Source organism: Macaca fascicularis, chromosome 2 (assembly GCF_037993035.2).
Source record: "Macaca fascicularis isolate 582-1 chromosome 2, T2T-MFA8v1.1".
NCBI classification, from domain to species: Eukaryota; Metazoa; Chordata; class Mammalia; order Primates; family Cercopithecidae; genus Macaca; species Macaca fascicularis.
The window spans coordinates 83316441-83334454 of NC_088376.1; the positions used below are offsets into that span (position 1 = coordinate 83316441).

Below are 18014 nucleotides of genomic sequence, written 5' to 3' on the forward strand. Positions count from 1 at the left end.
AATAAAGTGCAACTGGTTTAGTGAAAACAATGCAAAGCTCCATAATAAAGTTCATGTCCATTTGGGAATGAATCCATATCAAAAATCTTTATCAAAAAGAATTGTAGTGGAATTAAACTTTGAAAGGAGGTGAAGGTCTTGCTTTTGCTTGAAATCATTTAAATTAAATATAATGAAAAGTGATCAGGGTGCTTATTTTTACTTTGTTTTGTGGGAAATTGTGCTGGGAATGTGGATCTATTGTACACAAAGGATGTTGGCTTTATGCTGGAACCACTAGGCAGGTTGAGATGAGAAACAATTAGCTCAGTCAGCAAGCCTTTGAATCTGATTAAGCCAGGAAGTGGTCACTCCCCAGGACAGGGCAGAATGAAGGGAATCAAGGCAGCAATCCAAAGCAAGGAATAATTTTTTTCTCTCTCTTTCTCTTAAATAAATTGTTATTAGAATTTATTGTGTCAAATTTATGCCAAGGATTATTTGAGTACATTTCATCTTTGGTAAAACAAATAGAATCTTGTTTCCAAGTAGATCAACAGTTCATATGTGTCGTGGCTACTGTCTCTAAGAAACTTCTATTTACTGAGGCCTGTCATACTCTCATGTTTTGGTAACAAAACATCTTTGAGACCAAGGCCCCCAGCCACCGAGGAAAATGAAGGGCCTCTACCAGGCTGCTGGCCGGATTCTCGTCACTCTGGGGAGCCTCAGTGTCTGCTCTGGAGTTATTGCTTTCTTCCCTGTCTTTTCTTACAAGCCTTGGTTCACGGGATGGAGTATTCGGATTGCTTGTCCCATCTGGAATGGAGCTTTGGTATGAAAATAGTTTATGAAATGTATTGAGAAAATAAAGGAAGGTGGGAGGGAAAGGGGAAACAGAAGAACATGTATGTCCTTTTAAATTGTTCTAACAATACAAAGAAGTCAAAATTCCACAAAAAATCAGAATCCGCCTTGGAACATTGATTTCTATTAATTGCATTTTTTAAGTATAAAAATTGTCATATTATTTTATCATGTATACATGTATATTATGTATCTTTAATGACATGCTGCTCAAGAAATTCTTAAAAAGTTATTTTATTTTAATCCTGTTATCTTGATTGCTAAGAAATTAGAATCTTTTGAAATTTGAATTTAGAAAAAACATAAACCTTGAAACGTAATTTTAAAATAGAGAACAAAGTAAAATAACTTTCAAACTAATGCTTTCATTGCAAACACTAAGATGTACATGGCCCCAAAATTTACAAACTCCAAATATTTATTTTTCCACCTTTCTCTTGCATGCAACTGTTTGAACTGAAAATAGCTCAATAATTTTCAATTATTTGAAAATAACTCAAATAATTCAGTAATTCAAGATGGACTTAAAAATTCACTAGGAAAGTACGTTTGCCAAGTACAGTGTCTGACACTAAGTAGTAGTACTCCGTGTGTGCTCATTGAATCGTTGCACACATAAACAATTGGCCTGGTTCCTTAGCTCTCCAACCGAAAAAAAAAAAATAAGCACATCTAGTCTTAAGAGTAACTGGCTTCCATGCTGGTATGATTTAAGACAAGTTACAGAGACGCACCTGTCCAACAAATCCTTCTCTCATTGATTCCTGTGATGCTTGACACCACTGGAGACTGGAGAATGCAATTTTGAAGCTTTTTGATCTTAAGGAGTCTTCTATTAAAATGTAGCGACTTGGCCGGGCATGGTGGCTCATGCCTGTAATCCCAGTACTTTAGGAAGCTGGGGGGGGGTGTGGATCACGAGGTCAGGAGTTCGAGACCAGCCTGACCAACATGGTGAAACCCCCTCTCTACTAAAAAATACAAAAATTAGCTGGGTGTGGTGGCACGCACCTGTAATCCCAGCTACTCAGGAGACTGAGGCAGGAGAATCACATGAACCTAGGAGGCAGAGGTTGCAGTGAGCGGAGATCACACCACTGCACTCTAGCCTGGGCGACAGAGCAAGACTCCGTCTCAAAACAAACAAACAAACAAACAAAATGTAGTCACTCTTGTGTGAGAGAGTATCTTAAATCTTTAAAAAGTTAAAACTTTAACTGGGATACCACCTAAAAACTAGTCCTCAGGAAATATAAGTTTTAATCTACTTATTAGATAAATATTTATGAATAGCCCACTATGTCCTTGAGTTACAATGAAGGATCCAACAAGGTCTTCATCTTAAAGGAACTTAGTCTAGTGGGGTTTGATGAATGTGTGTAGATAGATGGAGGCCAGTGGGATGATGGGAGAGTGGATGGAATGAGGAAAGCATAGGGTTATGTTTCTCTTTCTCAGTTTTTTTCTTTTTCAATACATGCTTTTGTATCTATCACCCCAATCGTGATCTTCTCTTCTTTTCTTCAACACCTGCCTGAAACCATAATTCATTCAAAGAAATATTTGTTAAAGTTCTACAGGAATGCAGAGATGGCAGTTACATTTATTGAAGCAGCTTCCAAAATTTTTTTTGGTGACTCAGAGTCAGAAAAATATTGTAGGTGAGGACCCAGAATGTACATAAATACATCTACATTCTTCTCTCTAGATAAATAGATACGTATAGTAGATGTTTATAATAGACATCTATTATGCATATATATGTATAGTAGATGTTTATATATCTGTAAAACAAAAGTTTCTCAAAATAGTACTTACCCTCTATGTGAAACATATTCTGATATTTTCTATTTCAAAGTCTAATTTCACAAAGTTTAACAATATCATGATTAGAGTTCAACCCTACATTCTTTTGTTACAGCTCTTTGCCTATCCTTGCAGACTCTAACATAATACATTCAACAAATATTGGTGATTTTGATTGAATGTAATCATGTTCTAGGTCAAACATCTATTTTTACCAGTTAGGCCCAGAGAAATGATATGATATGTCTCCAGCACATAGTTAATTGGTGACTGACTATTTGATTTCAGAGGTGGCAGCATCAGGAAATGGAGTCAGAGATAAAGGATTTAGAGAAGCGGACCTGTTTTCAAGTCCTGACTTTGATGTTCTTGGTAGGAGGTCAAAAGTAGGACCCTCTGCCAGCCAGTTCCTCATTCCCTTTATCTGTAAAATGGGGAATTTCACAGATAAAAAGAGCCCACATGTAAAACTGTCTAACCCTAAGATGCACAATGAGAATTAACACAATTTAAACAAAGATTGTGTAATAAAGAGCTTTGCAATTTTAAAGCCCTCCTCAAATGCTAGTTAATACCATGCCTTTCATTTGTGCCTTCTCTGTGCTCAAGCCCTTTGTTCTTAATCCTGTGTCACCCGCCTCACTTTCCTATCCTATTCCCTCGTAACCTGCTGAGTTCTCCATCCTGTTAACTTCCTGGACTTCATCTCCTACCACTCTTCCCTTAGCTCACTTCTCTCCCATCACACTGGCTCCTTGCAGTTTTCAAACACGCCATGATGTGTTTCTGCCTCAGGACCTCTGCCTAAGGCCTCTTCCTGAACTTGGCTCACTCTCTAGCCTCCTTCAATTCTTGATTAATTCTTTATCAAACATCACTTTTTTTTACAACGGTTTGCTCCCATTACACTGTTTGCAGTTGTAATTCCTTGACCCCAACCGGTGTTCCCAATCTCTGATACCCTGCTCTATTTTTTTCCCGTAGCACTTATTAGCATATAAGATACTATATAATTTTTTAAATTTATTGTTTGTGCATTCCCCTCTCCTCTAACAAATGTATATTGTAGAAGGGCAGGGATTGTTTTTTCTATAATGTTTACTGCCGTATGTGAAGAACTTGGAACAAAGGGAATTACATACTATGTGTTCAATAAATATTGTTCAATAAATATTGTTGAATGAGTGAATGAATCTCATGCCCTCCATTCCGTTGGTACAAAATTTCTTATACAGTTGCATACCAATTAGGTTGCAAGGACTAAAGGTCAGGGTGGTGTTTATATTATACTAGGGCAGGAAAAAATCCTCATGCGAAGGAAAGTAATACAAATGCTCAGTATTTCAATAATGTCTAAATTTGAACCAAATTTTTTTTTTTTTCCTAGTGAGTTTCCTACTGAACCATGGTTCTGCCTGATCAGGGTGAACTTCAAATGGTCTCTGACTCATTCCACAACCTTCCTTACCAATCACTTCTTAACTTGCCTCCAAAGTATGTCTTCCTCCAGTGACAAGATTTGTACATTTCAACCATATCGACATTTCCTTTTGCCGATGACTCCATATTTCCTTGGAGACTTGTAAGAGAGAGATTTTTGCATATGATACAGTACTTTTCAAAGCCTTTCATTCAAGACTCTCTAAGTACTTCATATAGATTTGTCCTCAGACTCCCTAGTTCCATTTTGACATTTATATGACAAGCAATTTTCCTAGAATTTTGGAGGTAGGTTATTTAAAAGCATCAGCTGCTAGAAAGTATTCAGTGAGGAGATCATAGTACCTTAAGGAATGAGCTCTATTAATTCTAGAAAACATGGCTTGTAGAACAAGTTCTGATGAAAAGACTGGAGTACAATGAGTTTAAACACAGGCCCTGAGGACTGGAGAGCCCAGTGACTTGGCCAATGGCAAGCACAGCGCTACACCCAGAGCCCTGCTTAGAGAAGGGAATTTGGGAGAAAGGTCACACTAGACTTAGTTTTGCAGTCTTCCTCAGCGGAAGTTCTGCCCCTTCCTCGACGGTTAGAGAAGGGGCTTGATTACATGACCATGCACGTCTGTTACAGCTTCCACAGTTGCATGACTTCCAACTGCCTGATGGTGTCAAAGAAAAACCAGAGCTGGACAGTTAGTTAAAGCAATAAAAGCAAATTTTATTCAGGATTATTGCAATAGGGAAAAAGAGACATCAATATAGAACAAAGTTCAAGTCCAAATACAGCATGAGCAAATGGGAATTTATAGCTGAGAAGCAGGGTGAAAGTCAGTGGATGGAAAATTACTAACAGGAAATATCAGGGACAAGGGGGATTGTGGCTATACGGACCTAACAGTTTTCTTGCTGAAGACAGGCCAGGGTGATCAGACATCACTTTGGGGATTGGGGAGGAGGAGAAATCTAACTAGTTATAGAGGGTGATCAGTTATCAAGGCTGGGGGGGATTCTTGCTAAACTGACTCAGCAGGGTTCTTGTGCTCAAACTGGATTTTACAAGGAAGTACACAGATGGGCCTAGGAGAAGGTTCAGGAACCTGACTACAGTTTGATCAAGCAAAGAATCTATGTCAATGGTCCATTTTTCCACTTAGATATCCAAAGCTGCTTTAAGGCCAGTTTGTCTAAAACCAAATTAATCATCTTGTCACCAAAACCATTTTTTTTCTTCTTCAACTTCCCTGTCGTTGTCTTGGTAACTCAATTTCAAACACAGGAGTGATTTTGACTCAACCTGTTCCTCTAAACTAGCCCTTCTCAAACTGTAACGTGCATACAAATCATTAGGAGATCTTGATGAAATGCAGGTTCTAATTCAGCAGGTCTGGGGTGGGGTCTGAGAGTCTGCATGTCTAACAAGTTACTAGAGGATGCCCATGCTGCTGGTCCTAGGACCACACTGCAGGCAGCAATGCCCTAAAGCAGCCCAACATCAGCCCCACTCCAATCAGTTGCCATGTAACTTTAATTTTTCCTACAAGGCGTATCCCTACGCATTCCTTCTTTTTCCTTCTCACTGTATACCACCCTCCCCTCACCACTTCCCATCACTACTCAGATTTTATGCCTAGGTAACTTTGATAGTCAAACTGTGGGAATCTATCCATTAATGAATTATAAAATAAATCTATTGAGTAGCTAGCAGCATTTACAATAAATGCATAGAATAGAGTAGAGTAGAATAGAATAGAATAGAATAGAATAGAATAGAATAGAATAGAATAGAATGGAATGGAATGGAATGGAATGCAGTGGAGTGGAGTGGCGTGGCATGGCGTGGAGTGTAGTGGAATGGAATGGAATGGAATAGATAGTATAAGAATGCATCACATTTTTTATATCTGAACAAAATAATATGTAACCCTCATTATGCATCATAAAAATATTTATAACTATGACATGAAATGTATTAGTTATTGTGGCAAGAGCTGAAAAAATAAATCTGAAGACCAGGGTTCTACAGAGACTTCTAGGCCTCCCTTTATTCCAATCTCGCGTGCACACAACTGGCTCATCTTTCTAAACCCCTTCAGTAGTCAGGCTACAGCTCCTTCAAAAAGCTTTCATGTTGCTTCATTGTCCCTAAACAAAGTTCAGATGGGCTAGCCTGCATTGTGAGGTCCTCCTAACTCCGGTATTACCTGGCTTTCAATCCTCGTTTTCTACTCGTCTCTGCCAAGAACTGACCCTCCTTTCAGTGTGGACTCCTCACTCACTGCTCCCTAAGCATGACAGCCACTTCCCCACCTTTGCACACGCTGCTCCCACAGCCTAGGCTGCCCTCCCTCTGTCACCTCCCATTGAAATCACATCCATCCTTAAACCGACTTCAGATCCTATTTCTCCATAGTGCCTTCATCATCGATGTTTCCCTTGTAAGTGATACCTTATCCCTGGGCTCTTCTCATGTAGAAAACATTCATCCTTCTTGCCTAGTGTTGTAGCCATTCTCTTATGTGCACTATTTTTACACCCAAACTGTAGATTCCAGTGACAGTCAAAACTACTATTTGTACAATTACTATTTCGGGATCTTGCTCATCTTATTTAGCCTTTCTGTGCCTCATTTTAAAAGTGGGAGGATATCTACATGATAAGGTCATTGTGAGGATTAAATGAGTTAGCATGTGTGACATGTTCAACATATATTAAACACTCACTCAATACATGTAAACATTTATTATTACTTTATCAGCATAGTACCTAGCAAATTGCTTGTTTGCAGTAGACTCGTAACAGATGCTTGTAAGTGAATAAATTATCCCATATTAAATGATACCTCTAAAAGTTTCTATTTCTATTGTGAGGGCTCCCTGATTCCTTCAATTCATCTACTTCTGGGAACTTAGGCAATTGCCTCTACTTAGGCAATTTAAAGATTTAGTGGGAGAGTTCATAATTATCATGCAATCAAAGTGTTAGCAGCAATTGTTGCAAAACCCAACTGATACCCCTGGATGTGCCCAGAAAGCAAGGCAGCAGCATGTCAAGGAGAGCTGAGGGAGGCGAGTGCAGGATGGAGGCCCTCTCTTCTTTCCCCACTCACTGCTGGGCACAGCCTCCACTCTCCCCTTCCTCACAACCTGGCCTCCTCTTCAGCCAACTATTCCCCTTCAGACTCTCCCTCTCACACATTTTCTCTTCCCCTTGACTTGTCCTGCCTACCCTCAAATCTCTTCCTTTTTCATTCTTTTCTCCTCTGTATCTAAAAATGTAATTTTCAAAAAGAAATGGAAGAAAGAAAAGGGGAAATCTGTGCATCTTGGGGAAAATAGCTCTATTCTATCTCCCATGTCTGGTGGGGAGCACCAATAAAGATGGGTGCGCTAACCTCTTGAGCCACCTTTCCATTTGCAGGGTAGATTTAACAAGTTACTGAAGGCATTCATACTCAGCCTACTCCATGAAAGATCTTTTTCAAAGTTTTATGTAAACAAAGCAAAATTCAAGCTGGCAGCTACAAAAATAACAGGCAACTGAAATTCTGCAGTATTTTTCAACTTTTTGAAAGGAAAGAAACAGCTCATGCCAAAGTAGTTAAGGCAACCTGGAATCTCAGCATCTGATAATGTCAGCTATCTACTCAGAGTTAAACCAGCAGAGGGGCATGAGCCTGTCTCCCTTGCTTATCTGGCTTCAGTGTTTCTCTGTCTTACAGAGCAGTGATGTGTCAATTGAGGGCCATGCTTCCCAAAGCAGAGAAAGCCCCAGGCTTACCCCACAGCACCGGTGTTACAGTTGCTCTTAATAATTCTTTTGTTTTCTTGTATTATTTATGCTGGCTCACCCTCCATAGGGTCCCTTGGAAACTTTCCTCTTGCAGAATCAAGCCAGGAACCTCTTTTGACTACAGATGGTTCTGTTTTTATCCCTGGGAATTTTATGGTATGGCGATGCCAAGTCTGGAATTGAAGGCTCAGCTACATGAGAAGTGTGTGTGTGTGTGTGTGTGTGTGTGTGTGTGTGTGTGTGTGTGTGTTTCCCTGTCTCTCAAATTCTCTAAATCCAACATTCAAAATAAAATATGCCAGGAAAATGAAAAAGCTAAGTCTCAAAACAGTAAATATGCCAGATCCAGCTGCTACAAAAGCAGCATACCACAAAACCATGTTGGTAAAAATGCTGATTTTTTTTTCCTCCTTAACTTTGTAGATTGTGTACATATAGTCATGCTTATTTCTCTGTCAAAAGCTAACTTGTACTATATTTGGAGCTGTCCATATTCTATATCTTATTTTAGGCACATCTCTTCCTCTTTCTCTCTCAACCTCAAAAGAGTCATTAACCAAGAACAAATGATACACAGGATTAAGAATAAGTTATTTCCAGTCTCAGTGACCACAAAGGTCTCCTCCATGAGACCTGTTGCTGAATCAAAGAGCCCAGGAATATTTTTTTTCCCATTATCTACTGCTAAATTCTGGTGACACTATTCCCTCTTTTGTTTAACTATTTTCATTCCACACTTTGGGCCTTTTTCCTTCAACAGAGACTATAAAGAAAAACTCTCTTTTGAAAGGCTGGACACCACTGTACCCAGAACAATAAATGCCACATCATGCATTCATTCTAATGATAATCTTTGTTATTTGAGAAAAGGGGATCGTATATTTGGATCCTACCAGCAGGCTGAGGCTGTGGAGTCTCAAAAGAAAGCAAATAGCAAAAGAGCAAGTCGCTTCAGGGTTTTGTGACAAGTTTCCATTCTGGTTCCTTCCATTTACAGTTTCATCAGTTTGTGTGAAAGGTGAACAAAAGACAATCAAATAAAACATATGGCAAGTGTTATAAAACCAAACCATTATCGTGGTGACACCTCACAGTAGTGGAGGGGGTGATTCTGATGGCAAAGGCAACATAGAGAATCAAAAAATGAGCTTGTATGAATCATGTCTTTATGACACTAAAGGCTTACTTTCCTCATCATCACAGTTTTTTTCCATGGATGAGGAGGAAATCAGAGCCATCAATCCACTGAGTCGTTTGCTGTTCCTTCAAGTTCGTGATGAAGTTGTCAAACTGTGAGACAGATTGAATTCTTTCCAGAGGCACCTTCTGTGGTGAATGTTTATTTTTGCATTTTCTTGTCGCAGGCCATCACAACTGGTGTGCTTCTACTGTTGGCTTACAGAGAGTGGACCCAGAGGTACCTGGTAAATATACAGATGCCAAATAGGATGGTAGAGTGGCTTTGAAAGTCAAATCACTATTAAGTTCAGGATGGAACATAAAAAAATATGACATCCAATTAGAATTGAATTTGGTCTAATTGATGCCATGCTACAATGGATTTCAGTAATAAACTCTGTTTTAAATGAATTTTTTTTTTTTTTCGGAGACGGAGTTTTACTCTGTCACCCAGGCTGGAGTGCAGTAGCATGATCTCGGCTCACTACAACCTCCGCCTCCCAGGTTCAAGTGATTCTCCTGCCTCAGCCTCCCAAGTAGCTGGGAGTACAGGTGCACACCACCATGCCCAGCTAATTTTTATATTTCTAGTACAGACAGGCTTTCGCCATGTTGGCCAGGCTGGTCTTGAACTCCTGACCTCAGATGATCTACCCACCTCAGTCTCCCAAAGTGCTGGGATTACAGGCATTAGCCACTGCGCCCAGCCCTGAATAATTTTTATCTGATCCCTGCTCCAAATATTTTCTACAAGTTCCTGTGATGATTATTGTATTTGGGGAGGATGGAGCCAGTGCTAGTGCTCCTAAATTTCATTTTGAAGAAATGGATCTATAGGTTTCTCTGCTTTTAGTAATATATTTTTAATTCTCAACTCCTTAAACTGAGATCTCTTTCCAATCTTCTTGGTACCTCTCCTTCTAAAAAAGGATGAAAAGTCTATGCTATCTTGCATTTCAACTGCATAAAACCAGATAATCCCATGATACAGAAAGACTACATTATCTGATTATAGATTTTATTGCCATGGTTAATGCAGGGCTTCTCAAACTTAAATGTATATGTAAATCAACTAGAGATTTGGTTAAAATGCAGATTCTGATTCAGTAGATCTGGGTGAGGCCTGAGATTCTGCATGTCTGCCAGGCTCCCAGGGGATGTCAGTGCTACTGGATGGACCACATCCTGAGTAGCTGAATAGCAAGAACCTTGAGCAGGGATTTTGTTCACTCATCTTTGTTTTTCCCAACCCAGACTAGTTGCCTCCATGTGATGGGAAATATATAAATAAATGTTTGTTGAATTGAACTAATTTAAATTTTGCCCCAGTTGGCTGATATATTATTCTCCTGTGGTGTAGATTGAAAATGAAGGACTGCAGGAGGGAGAGCATCAGAAAGAATAGCTAATGGGTGCTGGGCTTAATACCTACATGATAGGTTGATCTGTGCAGCAAATCGCTGTGGCACACATTAACCTGTGTAACAAACCTGCACATCCTGCACATGTATCCTGGTACTTAAAATAAAAAGTGAAAAAAAAGAAAAGAAAAGAAAATGAAAATACAAGGGACATATTCAAGGGAAAATGAAAATATAAAGAGAAGGTCGTGATCGATTTCTCCCTCATTTTCCAATAGGAGAGATTCATAGCCAGCATCTCTTTTTTTTTCTTCATATTGCTAAGAAGGTTTTGAAATATTTTGTCTCCACAGTAACAATTTATTCTTGCTTTATTTTCAGTGGGAAGCTACTTTCACCTTTGGATTCTGAGCATTATGGAATGTCCACTCCATTTTGCAGTAGCCTTGGAATCTGCTCTCCTGGGCCCATATTGCTTCTATTCATTTTCAGGGATTGCAGGGACTAATTACCTTGGATATGCAGTTACCTTTCCTTATCCATATGCAAAATTCCCATTAGCCTATGTGGACATACCACACTACGAAGAGTACCACCTGACACTTCAAGCCCTCGACCTGTGCCTAAGCTTTACCCTGCTCTGTACATCCTTGACAGTGTTCATCAAACTTTCTGCAAGACTTATCCAGAATGGACACATAAACTTAAGTTTCAACAAAGGGGGAGCAGGTTCTTGTTCCACCCTGTATGCTAAAATGGAAAGTTTGATATGTGAATAGTTGATATTTCTCTGTTATTTACCACTGTATCCTATATGCTCTAGATATGCAGGTCTGGCACATAATAGGTACTGAACAATTGTTTTTGAATTAATAAATGGAAATATCTTGACATTATAACTGAAGTTATGGCTGTAGGTAGCACCAGCCAATTTTTATGCCAATCCAAAATTTTGAAAATTGTTCATAGGAACAAGACAAGGGTGCCCACTCTCACTACTTCTATTCAACTAGTACCGGAAGTCCTAGCCAGAGCAATTGGGCAAGAAAAAGAAATTTTAAAAATCCAAATCATAAAGAAAAAAGCAAAACTGACTGTGTTTGCAGATGACATGACCTTATATATAGATACCCTAATGATTCCATTAAAAAAATGTTAGAAAGGATACATTCAGTAAAGCTGCAGGATGCAAGTTCAACATACAAAAACCAGCTATGTTTCTATACATTAACAACAAACAATCCTATTTACAGCAGCATCAAAAAGAATAAAATATTTAAGATAAATTTAAGTAAGAATGTGAAAGATCTGTATACTAAAAACTATAAAATATTAATGAAAGAGATTGAACACACAACTAAATAAAAAGGTATCCTATAATCATAAATCAGGAGATTTAATGTTGTTAAAATGTCCATTCTACCCAAAGCAATCTATAGACTCAGGGCAATTCCTATCAAAAGTTCAATGGCATTTTTCACAGAAATAGAACACATAATCCTAAATGTGCATAGATCTACAAAAGACCACACATAGCCAAAGCAATCTTGAGAAAGAATAGAGCTGGAGATATCACAGTTTGATTTTAGACTATATTACAAAGCTATAGCAATCAAAACAGTATGGTACTAGCATAAAAACACAATAGACCAATGAAACAGGACATAGAGCTCAGAAATAAACCCACATATGAATTTTTGTCCTAAAATAAAATGGCCTTGTTTTTCAAGAAAGAGGGATATTTAGGACAAAACAGAAAGTCTAAGCATGTTGTGAATGGTCTATGTAAGTCATAATTAGTTTAGTAAAAAGAAATATTTTTTTAAAAAGGGATTGTATAATTCAGTTGGCTATGATTAAGAAGAAACTTTCTAGAGATGGGTATTTAATATTAAAAAATACACTAATACAAAACTAATTAGTTAAAACAAGATTTTATTACAAATATTGACTTATTCTTAATGCAAGAAGTTTTTAATTTTTAAATTCTATGACCTATCTCTGACATTCTTCAGATTGACATCTCAAAAATTCAACTCTTTCTTTTAGAAAAGGTCTTGGATAATAGCTCTCTCCTTCACCTTTTGTTGGCTCCTGTAACTTCTATTAATTATCTAAAGTAGGAAAGGGAATTGTTTTTTAAACAAGCAAATAAAATATCCTTTGGGGCTGGGCATGGTAGTTCATGCCTGTAATCCTAGCACTTTAGGAGGCTGATACAGGTGGGTCACTTGAGGTCAGGAGTTCGAAACCAGCCTGGCAAACATGGTGAAACCCCGTCTCTACTAAAAACACACAAAAAATTAGCCAGTCATTTCCATTCATTAATTTAAAAAAATTATTGAGTACCTATTATGTGGCAGACCTGGATATCAAGAGCATATAGGATATAGTGGTAATCAAGTGGCTTTTTAAAAGTTACTTGATTAGAACTCTCTCATGCAGTTTGGTAGTGAAATATCACTTCCACATGACACATATAAAGATATAGATATAATAGATATGCAAAATAAAAGTGCCCGTTGGACTGGTAGAAGTTAGCTCAGATGTCATTTAATTCCCATAACCTTGGTAATCTGTGATAAAATTAATTTGGTAAATTTAATCTCAAAATTCTCTCCAGTAATTTAAAATCTTAAAGTCATGTTAAACCCTTGGTTTTTATTTTCACTGGGAAATTTGGATTATTAATTTTAAAATAATGGGAGCATAAAATATGTTTTTGGTAAACTTTATAAAACACAAAGATGTTGATTTTGCTTAAAAAAAGGAAAATAGTTTTTTCCTCTAGTTAAAAACTATTTAATGATTGCTTTAAAATGAAGTAAAAATTATACAAATAAAACTAAACAAAAGGAGCAATTAGGCCAGGGCAACAAAAGCTAACTCTGAGCCCTGTGATTACCAAAAAAAGAAAAAAAAAGTCAATATGGGGGAAGGGTAAAATCAAGTAACCATTAAAAAGCAGAATATATAATATAAGAGAATTGTTCCATTTCATAGATTGGTATTATCGACTTCTTAAAAAATCTTTACTATAGTGAATTGTAAAAATAACCACTTTAAGGACAAAATTCTTAAATTTAAATGCCACAGGATTTAAGAGCTTGTTTGGGTTCATGCAAAACTCATAGCTCACTACTAATCACTAATAAGTATATGTAATCCAAATGTATAGGAGGTTATTTCTAAGAGAACAATCAGCCTAGTAAACTGGATAAGTGACACTGTAAGAGCTGCTTGCCCTGAGAAGAGGACTGCCCAACTCTCCCTATAAAATACCAAGTGATCCACCCCAGATGAAACAGTTAATATGCTTCATATGCAAGCCACATTGGACTGGCTTTATGATGACTGGGATATCCTCCCAGCAAGTACACCCATTAGCCAGGTCATAGTAAATTTGGGGGCTAAGTGGACCCCTTTTACATGGGTGCCCCTCCCACAGAATCACAGGACTGTTTCAGAAGCCTTATCAAATTTGCTGTCCCTCATATGTCTTACAGATGCAACTCCCTGCTGGGAACACAAACCCTTTTTCACCATGAAAGGTAAAATGGTATGGGGGTAGAAAAGGCCTGGGACCAGAACATAAAAGCATACAGATTAATATAATTATTAAATTTAAGATGTTTAAACAAGCTTTAAGTAAGGTAGTTGAACTCCTTTACCTAAATGTCTTATTAAAATGGATACTGCATCTGACTGGGATGTTTCCCCTTTCTAGTACTATGAAGCTGAAGGCATGTAAATCTTCTCTTTTAGGAAATGTTAGTTAAACATGCTAAATGGGAGCTAGTAAAATCACCTAAGCCCACAAAGTATAGGGTAATAGCTGGAGTGCTAGTCCAGATGAATTACTCACTGCATATCCCTTTGTGTGGAGCATTCATTGGGGCTGATGGCAAAAGACTGTGAGTATTTTTCAATAACAACAACTGAACTTGAGAATTTCCACTTGATGGAACATTTATTGCCTTGCTATAGAATATTAACTGAAGCTACCCCTATGCTAATGGAAAAATGGTGCCCAAAAGAGTTCCGTGATTAAATAAAAATGTTTTACATAAAACAAAAACTCACACATATGCAATCAAGTAATATTTGACAAGGATGTCAGGAATGCACAATGAGGAAATGATAGCCTTTGTAATAAATGGTGTTAGGAAAATTGGATATCTACATGCAAAAGAATGAACTTGGACCCCGATTTAGGCCAGTCACAGAAATTAACTTAAAATGGATTAAAGACTTAAATGTAAGACCTAACGCTGTAAAACTACTGAAAGAAAACATAGGGATAAAGCTCCATGACATTTGTCTTAGCAATGCTTTTTTTGGATATGACATGAAAAGCACACGCTACCAAAGCAGAAATAAACAGTGGGACTACATCAAACTAAAAACCTTCTGCACAGCAAATAAAACATTCAACAAAATGAAAAAGCGGCTTACAGAATGGGAGAAAACATTTTCAAACCATATACACAAGGGATTAATATCCAAAATATATAAGGAACTCATACAACTCAATAGCAAGAAATAAATAATCTGATTTTAAAATGGGCAAATGACCTGCATAGACATTTTTCCAAAGAAGACATGCAGGTGGCCAACAGGTACATGAAAAGGTGTTGAGAAGCTCTTTAACATTACCAATTACTAGGGAAATGCAAATCAAAACCACAATGCAATATCACTTCACACCTGTTAAAATGACTATTATCAACAGGGTAAGAGATAACAAGTGTTGGTGAGGATGCAGAGAAAAGGGAATCCTTGTGCACCATTCGTGGGAATATAAATTGGCATAGCCCTTATTTAAAACAGTATGGAGGTACTGCCCAAGGTAATTTATAGATTCAATTCCGTCCCCATCAAGCTATCAATGACTTTCTTCACAGAATTGGAAAAAACTAAAGTTCATATGGAACCAAAAAAGAGCCCACATAGCCAAGACAATCCTAAGCAAAAAGAACAAAGCTGGAGGCATCACGCTACCTGACTTCAAACTATACTCAAGGCTACAGTAACCAAAACATGGCACTGGTACCAAAATAGATATATAGACCAATGCAGCAGAAGACAGACCTCAGAAATAACACCACACATCTACAACCATCTGATCTTTGACAAACCTGACAAAAACAAGGAATGCGGAAAGGATTCCCTATTTAATAAATGGTGCTGGGAAAACTGGCTAGCCATATGTAGAAAGCTGAAACTGGATCCCTTCCTTACACCTTATACAAAAATTAACTCAAGATGGATTAAAGACTTAAATGTAAGAGATAAAACCATAAAAACCCTAGAAGAAAACCTAGGCAATACCATTCAGGATGTAGGCATGGGCAAATACTTCATAAGTAAAACACCAAAAACAATGGCAACAAAAGCCCAAATAGACAAATGGGATCTAATTAAACTAAAGAGCTTCTGCATGGCAAAAGAAACTAACATCAGAGTGAACAGGAAACCTACAGAATGGGAGAAATTTTTTTCAATCTACTCATCTGACAAAGGGCTAATATCCAGAATCTACAAAGAACTTAAACAAATTTACAAGAAAAAAACATAAACACCATCAAAAAGTGGGCAAGGGATGTGAATAGACACTTCTTAAAAGAAGACATTTATGCAGCCAACAGACACATGAAAAAATGTTCATCATCACCGGTCATCAGAGAAATGCAAATCAAAACCACAGTTAGATACCATCTCACACCAGTTAGAATGGCAATCATTACAAAGTCAGGAAACAACAGATGCTGGAGAGGATGTGGAGAAATAGGAATGCTTTTACACTGTTGGTGGGAGTATAAATTAGTTCAACCATTGTGGAAGACAGTGTGGTGATTCCTCAAGGATCTAGAACTAGAAATACCATTTGACCCAGTGATCCCACTACTGGGTATATACCCAAAGGACTGTAAATCATGCAACTATAAAGACACTTGCACACGTAGGTTTATTGCGACACTATTCACAATAGCAAAGACTTGGAACCAACCCAAATATCCATCAATGATAGACTGGATTAAGAAAATGTGGCACGTATACACCATGGAATACTATGCAGCCATTAAAAAGGATGAGTTCATGTCCTTTGCAGGTACATGGATGAAGCTGGAAACCATCATTCTCAGCAAACTATCACAAGGACAGAAAACCAAACACCGCATGTTCTCACTCATAGGTGGGAATAGAACAATGAAAACACTTGGACACAGGAAGGGGAACATCACACACTGGGGCCTTTCAGTGGGTGGGGGGCTGGGGGAGGGATAGCATTGGGCGAAATACCTAATGTAGATGATGAGTTGATGGGTGCGGCAAACCAACATGGTACATGTTACCTATGTAACAAATCTGCACGTTGTGCACATGTACCCTAGAACTTAAAGTATAATAATAAAAAGAAAACAGTATGGAGGCTCCTCCAAAAATTAAAAATAGAAATACTTCATATCCAGTAATGCTACTTCTGGGTATATAATTGAGGAAAACAAAAACATATCCCAAGGAGATATCTGCACTCCCATGTTCACTGCAGCATTATCCACAATAGACAAGACATGGAGACAATCCAAGTGTTCATCCACAGATGAACAGATAAATAAAATACACACAATGAAATACTACTCAGCCTTAAAAACCTGAGGAAATCATGCCATCTGCAACAACATGGATGAAACTTGAGGGGATTATGCTAAGTGAAATAAGTGAGATGGAGAAAGATAAATACTTTGTTATCTCACTTATACGTGGAATCTTAAACAGTCAAACTCATAGAAACAGAGAGTGGTATGGTTGTTGCCAAGTGCTGAGGGGTGAAGGAAATGGAGAGAAATTGGTCAATGGGTACTAATTTTCTGTTATAAGTTGAGTAAGTTCTAGGGATCTAATGTACAGCATGATGACAATTTAACAACAATGTATTGTACACTTGAAATTTGCTAAGAGAGTAGATCTTAAATGTTCTCACCACACAACCACAAAAGGTAAATATGTGAGGTCTTGGATGTGTTAACTGACTTGATTGTGATAAATATTTCACGTTTCTCATATATACACTTATAATTTATATAACATTATTTGTCAATTATACCTCAATAAAGCTGGAATAAAATAAAATACATTTTTTAAATAAAGTGATAAGAAACACTGAACTTTTTATGAACAATGAATCTGTATCCCTTTATCTGATTCTAAGTTTAAGAGGTCATGAAAATATAGTATTTTTTTCCCCTGGGAAAACATATGCTAAGATAAGCCAACTTTGTATTCTTTTTTTCTTTTTCTTTTTTTTTTTTTTTTTTGAGACCGGGTCTTGCTCTGTCATCAAGTCTGGATGGAGTGCAATGGCATGATCTCGGCTCACTGCAACTTTTGCCTCTTGTGCTCAAGTGATCCTCCCACCTCAGCCTCCTGAGTAGCTGAGACCACAGGTGTGAGCCATCATGTCCAACTAATTTTTTTTATCTTTTGTAGAGACAAGTTTTCACCATGTTGCTCAGGCTGGTCTCAAACTCCTGGGCTCAAGTCATCTGCCTGCTCCAGCCTCCCAGACCGTTGGGATTGCAGGCATGAGCC

General features: G+C 37.8%; 1 protein-coding gene across 1 annotated transcript; it reads left to right on the plus strand.

The window, feature by feature from the left end:
- The first annotated feature begins 591 nt into the window (after nucleotides 1-591).
- TMEM212 (transmembrane protein 212) lies at nucleotides 592-17791 on the plus strand. Its single transcript, XM_015445521.3, is given in 4 exon segments — nucleotides 592-814; nucleotides 9246-9305; nucleotides 10803-10821; nucleotides 10824-17791. Coding segments are annotated over 4 exon segments (615 nt in total). The 5' UTR covers nucleotides 592-655; the 3' UTR covers nucleotides 11201-17791.
- Nucleotides 17792-18014: the final 223 nt, after the last annotated feature.